We start from the raw sequence: 9788 nt of genomic DNA on the forward strand, positions 1-9788 counted from the left end.
GGGCTCTCACCAGTTCAGTATTTTATACAATAATTTCTTGGTAGCTTCCAAGAACCCCCTTCAGCACAACACAGTCAAGCAAATAGAGGCTTGGCTTTTAATAACAAACCCTCCACCCTCAGAAGCATGCATTGAAGTAAAACCGAGTGCAATCAACTGCCTGCCACTATGCTGAGTACCTGAAACTTACTGTTACAACCTTGCATTTTATTGCGATGTTTTTATGTTTATTACAAGCTAGGTCAGTATTGATTACAAGTTTAAGTGTATTTTATCTTATTAGGCATTATTGTTAATGTTAAGATTGGTCAATAGTATTGATTTGTTTCTGATTTTGTCCTCACTGTGCACCTTATTTTATTATACACTGCACCTCTAATACTGTTGCATCCTGCCTTTTGGTGAATTTCTTATTCCAAAAGGCCAGTAATAGATGCAAATAATACGTAAATCACTGCCTGGGAATGGTGCGAAGATGCAGGCCAGCTCATCTTGTGCAGGGCTCTGTGCATTGTTCATACACTGTGCACAGGAAGGAAGAGACAAGCCTGAGACTGTTCCTTACCAAATGATGTGGGAGCATCCTTGTTGGATGGGTGCACCTCAGTCGTATCTGCTTACAATTCAACTTTTCTTTCAGCCTCTTCCCTTACTCTCCCCAAATACAGTTTATACAAGTGAGCTTTCACTGCCTGAATTAAAGAGATGTGTTTATGTGTGGTATGGGGGCCGCTGTATTTATTCCCTGCCTTCTGCTAATCTCTGTCTGTGAGGAAAGCAGCGCTCATTCTGACCTCGCCTAGCACAATGTGGGTCAGCTCAGGCCAGAAGCTAACGTGCTTGATCACGGTAGGTCTGCCGCAGGGGCCTCTTAGGCATTCACCTCCCTGGTACCTGGAAATGTGCGAGCAATCCCTGGCCAGTAACTTACAACCAAGGGCTGACTGCAGCGTGGCCTGTGCGCTTCAGTGTTTGGCATGTTTTATCTGCAAACCTTCCTCCACACACTGAAAATCTTTCACCCTTTCTACCAACTACTCTGCACAAGCAGAAGGATGGTAATTAAACGGGGGGGAGGGGCCTGACTCTGGGAGGTCTTGTTACCTTTTTCGCTCAGGTGATGTATTCTCTCCAAGCCCTTGCTCATGTGTTGTTTTGTGCATTACACTCCTTCAGTGATGCTAACAACAGGAATGATACTGGTGGGGGTTTTTTTTTATTATTAAGGGCACAAGGTAAATACCACTCTGAATTGTCTGTATTTTACACTTGCTTACGAGAAGTCTTTAGGAAGAGTGTGTTCCAGCAGGCAGAGGTTCTGAGGAAGGTGTGTTTGACTATATCCATTATAGGATTAACTTTGCAAATAAAAGTGCAAATTGTACTTTTTCCTAATCCTTTTGCAATGGTGTATTTTCCGGTTCAATAAGCTAGTGGGAAAAGCACTTCATAGGCATTAGGCAATGTGCAGCTGCCTTAAATGTATTGTGTGGACATGAGGTGGTAGTTGGGAAAACACAGTGGTGAATTGTTGGGAAAACACAGTGGTGAATTGTACACAATGCCACATGGTAAAAGGAATCTCCAGTACTTACAGACAGAGCAGAGTCATGAAGAACAGCCACTAATAACAGCTTTAATGGCAGATGTGGAACTCCTCTGCCCCCTCCTACTGGGCCAGTATCCCTACATCTCAGCTGGGGAAAGTGGTAAATGTCCTTCAGAAAACCCCTGAGAGTCTTTTGTGCAGGTGCAGGTGTAGGTAGACTCCTATTGTAAGACTCTGTTTGAAATAATATTGTCCTGACGATAGAGCAAAGAGCACCTCCTTCTCATGTTATGTGTGATTTCAGGAATATGACCCTTTGAAGTCCACTGACCGGATCTGCAGACAACTCATCTACCATCTGACCCCCCATTCCAAGTGGCAGCGACACAATATGCCCAGGAGGAAGTATCAGGCATGGTAAGCGTGAGAGGGTCAAGTAAGGCCGGGGCTCTACATCACCTTGCATAGCTTAGATCAGGGATGACCATTCGTGGGCTCAGGCCTTTGCCTGGTCAGTAATAGTGCTTTAATCCTTAACTATGCAACTCCTCTCTCAGTACTGGAGCAGGCAAAGCATCATGTGCTCTTCACTGCAAATGCAGCCCATCTTCTAGGCTTACTCAAGATACCTTGGCAGCAGCCGACACCTGTACAGAGGCAGTTTAGGCATCAAAAAACAAACCAGCCCCAAAAAGCTCAGAAATCTGAGGTAACAATAACACAATCAAAAAACCCCACCACACTGTTCCTCAGTATAGTTTTATTGCATTAATTCAGCTGTATTTTATCAACTATTTTTGTAGGACCTTCATGGGAACAACTTTAAACCCACTGATAAGTTGTATAACCTTCTGGTCCACTTTTATTATTTTTATCTTTTTTTCATGTCCACAAGAATCTTTGATGAGAGCCGTTTTTACTTAGCTTAGTTTTAGGAGGCTGATATTGCTCCCAGTCCCGATATGGCCATGTTTCGGTGTACGATCTGCTTCGGGGGGGTTTCACAGCTCCTTTTAAAAGATGCTCTCTATTTCCTTCCAGCGTATGTCCCGAATGCTTGCAGCTTCATAGTGATTAGTGGAAAACCTTTAAACAATGCGCCCAAACGCTCTCTCTTTATACGTCAAAACGAGCTGATGTCATTGATTACGTCGGGGAATACCAGTTTACTACTTCATTAAGTCCATCTGGATGAACCGATCTTAGTTTAAAAATCCAAAATTGTTCTCGTCTGTTAAGAACATATTGAATATCACCACCCCGAGATGATACCTGTAAACTATATAAACACAGACTTTTGTCTCCATGGGTCCATATAAATCCATGTATATTAGCTCCAATGGGTTTTTATTTAGATTTCTTGAATGTTTACCTTTAATGCATTTTTTCCATGTACCTAGAGAATGCCTGTCTTCAAGCTAATATCTTTTTTATTTTCCCAGAGACAATCTAAGTCTTATGTGTTTTTTTTACAACTCTATGTACATCAAGCAGTGCTATAAAAATGATAAATAGTAGTACATATTGCATACATAAAATCATCTGGCCATGCCACACTGTGTTCGAGGGAGTCCTTGAATTGCTAGTGATGCAACTTCTGCCTATTTATTTGGATATCCTAGGGTTTGGAGTTGTTCAGCTAATGATTCCACATGCTGGTATGTATGTTATAGCAGACTCCTCTTTTTCCCACTTGAAAGTATTTATCTCAGGCTTAAGATTCAGATTTCTTTTTCAAGGTTATGTCCTTTATTTGCCTATTCCACACATTGCCAAATGCCTTTTGCAATTGTCAGGTTAATAACATGTTTATGAAATGCTTAAGGGCTATACAATTATGTTCATAGCATCCTGATCATTTTTCTTCCAGGTTTTTATTTCCTTTATAGCTGTTATATCAGATCAGATTCTATAACTATCCAAAGTCCTTTACAATTTAGAACAATTATCTTAAATCTCCTGGTTGGATAATTGCTGGAATTCAGCATTTCAATACAATTTATAGCATTTTCATACATTTTTTAATTACTTTCAACTTTTCACAGAAAATATTTTCTACGCAGACTGGTGTTTAACAAATTATTTCTGTAGCTTGATTACCTGTCTCTCTACTGTTTGTTTGCAAGCTTTTCTTATTCTGCTCTGTTTGTGAAATATCTTTATTAGTTCTGGCTTTATCTTTATCTTCATCTTCATCTTCTTTCACATAGCCTAGGCAATAAGTAATTTTTTGTTAGAGATTTATGGCACAACTGAGTTTTAGATAAAAGAATGCCTTATAAAGAAAACCAAACAAGCCAGGTTGTGCTTTCTCTTTGCTAGAGCAGTAAACTATCACTGCTTTTAGTAACAAGGTAAAACTTAGCTGTAAGAAGCCAGCAACTCAGTTCACACAAACAGGAAACAAGTAAGCACATACAGCAGTACAGAATTCCTAGTAGATCAAAACAGTTCAGTAGCAGCCAACTCGATACAGTCCAGCCAAACAAAATGAAACATCTCCAACTGTGAGAGATGTAAGACAAGCTGCTGCTTTCTTCTGGGTTACATTCAGCCTGTTAAGAAGACTCTGAGCTAAGCATCACATCTTTGGTGCAAGTAGTTTCTTCTTTTCTTGTAGTTCACAAAAGTGTGTGTTCAGCTGCAGCTGTAAGAGTACTTCTTTATAACCTTATACACTGAAATCCTAATGCCACCGTGCACAGGTCCAGGTAATGCAGAAGGCTGCCAAGACTGCTGCTCCTATTTAATTACTGCTGGCTGGTACAGTACAGTTTGTTCATGCAGTCGCAAGGACTCACAACTGATTTACTAAGGATTTTTTTTCCTTTTCTATGACTTAATATATCAGTTCCTTAGTGAGTTACTTCATCAGTTTTCTAACTGTTCTACCTGTCTGCTAGAGATACAGTCCATGCCAGCCAAAATGCTTTCAGTTATCACCATCAATGCATTTATTACACACTTTTCTAATTAAGCAAGCTATAGTAAGTTAGAAACTACAACCAAGATAAATACAAATGATATTAAGTACTGAATATGCGTGCCTAACAGCTATTCTTCTTGAAATACACAGTACTAACACAACATTACTCTTTAAATACAGAACTCAACAAAGTAATCCTAGATTCCCATCTCATGATGGTGTGACTGCTTGTGCTTCTTCCATGGTGATACCATGCTCTAGAAACCTATAGCCATGGTGACAGTGTGTGCCTGCAGGTTGCTATCCATGGTGATACCATGCTCTAGGAACCTATAGCCATGGTGACAGTGTGTGCCTGCAGGTTGCTATGCATGGTGATACCATGCTCTAGGAACCTATAGCCATAGTGACAGTGTGTGCCTGCAGGTTGCTATCCATGGTGATACCATGCTCTAGGAACCTATAGCCATGGTGACAGTGTGTGCCTGCAGGTTGCTATCCATGGTGATACCATACTCTAGGAACCTATAACCATGGTGACAGTGTGTGCCTGCAGGTTGCTATCCATGGTGCCAATCTGCCAGAATCTGGCAGTTTAACTTTGTTTGTAAAGAGAAAACAGAGAAACTTTAAAATAACAAATGGCATTATATCTTTGAATAAACTATAATTGTAAGGGAAATTTAATTTTATATCCAAACAAGGGTAGAAGTGAAACAATGCACATACATAGATTTTCTAGAGCTTTGAATATTGACCTTATTGAATGTTGCCTCACCCTGAATGGATCAAGGCTGATTTCAATAGGGAAGGGAACAGACCAGTGCTCTACCTTCTCCTCAGATTTGGACCTGATCTTAACAGGGTCCCAGTCAGAGGCATGGATGGATTGAATTACTGCTATTGCACAGTCAGCCATGGTTGTAAAGCAGTAAAAAGCAGTTTTGCTTCGTTGTAGACAAGTACATACATCCACTTTCTTACAACATTTTCTAGTTGAATACTTTTTGGCTTCTCTTGAAAAAAGCCACTGATCCAATGTTTCTGAAATCTGGTGCTCTGCCATGAAGGTCAAGTACAAAGTGTAGAGTGTGAGCCAAACTTCAGCCAAGCATGAGGTCGTCATTTTGGAGCAATTGCAGCAGCCACTCCCCTTGCTTTAGCAGCTCCCTGTCTCTCCCATCTGTCTGCAGTCCATCTCTGTGTGCTTCTGTGATCCTAAATCAGACCCATAAAAACATCTTAGGATGTTGCCATTCTCTGCTGGTTGTGACTTGACCTGTGACTTGGATTATGACCCAGGGATAACCCAAAGATGTGGCTTTCTGTTCGAGCCACTTGCTGCAGTGTAGCTGCTGCTGATTTTGTCTTGTGTACAATTCATTTGGTTTTGCATCTAATTAATAAAAATAAAACAGGAAATTTGTATTGCTACCGTTTCTTTTACAAAGCACGCTGGATAAGTGTGGTATAATGCATGTTGAAATAAGTAAATATCCAAACATTGTTATGATTCTGCTACCATCTCCGTCTTTGCAATAATACATGAGTATTTCCATGGGGCTGCAGAAAATCCCATACCCTCATCACACTAACAAGTAAAATGTTCTCCCTTCAAGTACCATTCACTTTCTCCTTCTGAAGCTTAACCCATGCCCGCATACCTTTCCTATACATAGACAGTATACTATAGACAGTACTCCCCCACCTCTGAGATAAACAGACAGGGTCCCCTCTCCTAATTAACCCAAAGTTCCAGTTCTCTGAACTCTCCTAAATAAAACAGGATGACCAAAATGGTACCTCATACACACCTTCTAGAAGAAGGCATAAATATGTATTTCAAATCTCTTCTGCTATGTCAGGTTTATGTTCTCAGTGGGGTACAAGCTTAGTAGAATAAAACAAGCTGATAAGCACAAGGCAAAACATAAATAACCAAAGGACAGTGAAACACAGCAAACAATCTGAAAACATAAATTAGGATATGTAAAAAAAATCTGTTTTTAGAAAACCTGATAGGTTTAAGAGTAAATCAAGGGCCAAACACCTGGGGAAAATGCAAAGCTTTCACTTCTTACAAAATGTAAGATAATCCACTTCTGTTTGAACCTCAGACAGTAAGGCTTTCCATAGAACAGGGCCCGCTATTCACAGTGCTTGGCTCTGAGTGTCAGCTAAGCAGAGTTTTTTGAAAATGGGAATGGATAACAATATTTACCAGTGGACCATAGAGGGCATGTGGTGGAATACAGGAGAAAAGGACCCCTATAATTACTTGAGCTCAGACCATGAATGGCCTTAGAGACAGTAAATTGAACTTGCTATGGTAGCCAACATAGGGCCTGCAGTGAAGGAGAATGTTCATGACTAGGGCATCTGGTAACTAACTGTGCTGCAGAGTTCTGTAAAAGCTATAGTACACAAAGCAGATATCCCATCCGGGAGCAGTCCATCCTGTCTCTACCAGCAGCAGGCCCTTAGCATATAACTTCTCTCTCTCCTGAAGCTTATTTGCACTCTGCTAGGAGATTTTAATGGCAATATGATATGTGAGAACTACAGAGAGTGACTGAATGCTTCAACCAATCATATGATGCTGGTGTTCAAAATTTCTGGAAGCTTCTACATGGAGTGACTATGGTTTAAAACTCAACCTTCAGTGAGCATGGGGAAACCGGCTGTTTGGGACGATGGCTCTGAATGTTGTTAGAAAGCTTGGTGCTAACACATGGAGGGGGAATTGGGTGTTGGTTATGTAAGAATCGGCGAGGAAGATGAGAAGACCTGAAATGGCCTTCTAGTGGAGGTGGCGGTATAACAGATTCTGGGTATGATTGGGTCTGAGCTGGAGGGCAGTGAGGGGAAAGGGGTGAAAGTTCAGGTAAATGACGGGGATATGGGGAGGTAGGGGGAGGGACAGGGTGGTGATAGCTGGTATCAGGTTGAGTATGGGGATTTATCTGCTTATCTACTCCAAGTGAAAGAACTAGAACTGGGCAGACTGGATGGCACAATTTAGGGTTTTTCCACCATCATTTACTGTGTTGTGTTACAGCCACCTTTAGGAATCTAATCAAATTAGGGGCTGCTGTGCTGACCCTTATTTGAGGCCCAGGTAGAGATCATGCATAGAACCCAAGGATCAATTCACAACAGCTAGTGAAAGTGTCATAAAACGCTCACCTTTTATTATCAACCAGTCTAAGGTAATCAAGAAGAAAAGCAATAGGAGACTAAGGAGTAAGACTACAGGAGGTAATAATGGAAATGATACAGGTTGCCTGCTATGCTGATAATTCTGAGCTGTACGGTTGCTGTAATACTTTTACATCAGAGTGGAGTAGTCTGCTGGTTACAGCGGTGGGCTGACAACCAGGGTTCAAATCCCTGCCACTTCTTGTGACCTTGGGCAAGTCACTTCATCCTCCATTGTCTCAGGTGCAAAACTTAGATTGTGAGCCCTCTGGGGATAAGAAAATACCTACGGTACCTGAATGTAATCTGCTTTGAAGTGCCTGATAGAATATAAAATTAAAACAAAACACAAAGCTGCATGGTTTTAAACTGGAAAGCTGTATCTGCGGTGCTGGAGTTGTGTGTTTAGACTGGATCGCACCATCTGGTGGTTTCTGAATCTATCCTGATGGTGCTCTGTGCCAAAGTGCTCAGAACATAGGAGGGGAGTGAGAATGTTGCCCACCTTCAGGAAGATTCTCCCAGGCTCCCAGTGGCTTTCACCAACAAGCACAAAAATATTTATTGTAAGAAAATGCATACTCTTTTGTATGACCGACTTGCAGTCAGTCCAATATGTCAGAAGGTGGAGAAGGGCAGCAGACAGACATCCACTCAGCTTAGCAGAACAATGCTGGGGAGAGTGCTTGAAGTTCATGGTCTCATTAGTGCATTAATAAATACATTTATTAGGCTATTGTACAAAGCTTATCGTACAAAATACTTTTCTATTTCATGAGACAGTATCTAGGCTTTCTGCTCTGAAACGCAGAATAATACGGGAAATCTCTAACACCTACTGTTTATGGCCATGCCACTGAGGGCGGGGAAAACATTTTAGTTGAAAAGTTCTCTCTCTCTCTAGTTTCAGTGCCAGCCTTTACACTATTCTATCCTTGTGAGGGAGCTGTGGCCCTGAAGCTGCTCCTGAATAGAGCTCCCGAGGGGAGGGTGTCAGAAGGTAGTTGAGTGTTACACCCACAAATTATAGATTTCCTGCAAGTATGTAACACTGTAAGTAGTACTATGTCCCATTAAAACATGCTGAAGTGTTATTCAGTATGACCATGTCTCTTCTTAACGACTGTGCTGGCTTCAGTGTCTCCCTACCATCAAAGAGTCAAATATTGCAGAAGATTCTCTGCCCTTGCCCCCAGTGTGCCAAATCTTCTGCAAGGCCTTGCTGTAACATGGAATGTGTTGGCGTCTAAGCCATCGGTTCCAGGAAGAAGTGTGGAGTTAATGAACTCCAGCCAGCAGCAAGAAAGAGCAAGGTTTGGGGAAGACGAGATCACATCAGAACTTGCTGTCCAAGATCTAGCTTGGTCTCTTCCATGCTGTGTCGGGAGCATGTTAACAATTGAAAGCCAGGATTGAACTTTGTTAAGATAACATGTAGACGCTTACCATTTAATTAAACTTCTCTGCCTCTTACTCCCATTTAGTTTAAAGACCAGCCTACAGCAGAAGCCAGCCAGCGATACCATGGATCTGTCAGGGATACCTCTGTCCTCCAGAGACGTCCATCGAGTGGCATATTCCTTACAGAATAATGGAGACAATCTTACCACAGTTGACCTGAGCTTTACAGAACTGACCGATGAGACTCTTTGTCTGCTACTGCCTTTCCTGGGGTCACTGCCGCAACTCACACACCTGGCACTCAATGGCAACCGTCTGACCAGAGCCACCGTGAAGGAGCTGACAGATGCGATGAAAGATGCCAGCAGGTTCCAGTCCTTGGCCTGGATTGACCTTGGCAACAACGTGGATGTTTCCTCCATGCCTCAGCCACTGCTGGTGAGGCTGCGCAGGCGGCTGTGCCAACAGACGATGCTCCCAATCATTTATGAAACTCTGGATGCCGAACTCGCTGGCTGTGAACAGAGTCCATTCCAAGAGGAAGGAGGGCAGGAGCTGTAGCCAAGGATAGGAGATCATAGCACACCACCCAATTCCACTCTGCAGTGTTACCAGAGATGAAAAGGATTGGAAAAGTAAAAAAAAAAAGCTTTACATAATGAGAACTCAACAAAAGCAACCAAGCATCCATTTCACCACCAATTGCAGGCACTT

At 42.0% G+C, this 9788-nt stretch overlaps 1 protein-coding gene across 1 annotated transcript in view; it reads left to right on the plus strand.

Moving 5' to 3' along the window:
- LOC115073394 (leucine-rich repeat-containing protein 75B-like) overlaps nucleotides 1–9788 on the plus strand; it is a 35481-nt gene extending 25693 nt beyond the window's left edge. The window contains exons 3-4 of the mRNA XM_029571793.1: nucleotides 1854–1966; nucleotides 9158–9788. Coding sequence (XP_029427653.1) covers nucleotides 1854–1966; nucleotides 9158–9635 — 591 coding nt within the window. The 3' untranslated portion in view covers nucleotides 9636–9788. The remainder of the gene's footprint in view (nucleotides 1–1853; nucleotides 1967–9157) is intronic.

The sequence above is a fragment of the Rhinatrema bivittatum genome, chromosome 11, assembly GCF_901001135.1.
Source record: "Rhinatrema bivittatum chromosome 11, aRhiBiv1.1, whole genome shotgun sequence".
NCBI classification, from domain to species: Eukaryota; Metazoa; Chordata; class Amphibia; order Gymnophiona; family Rhinatrematidae; genus Rhinatrema; species Rhinatrema bivittatum.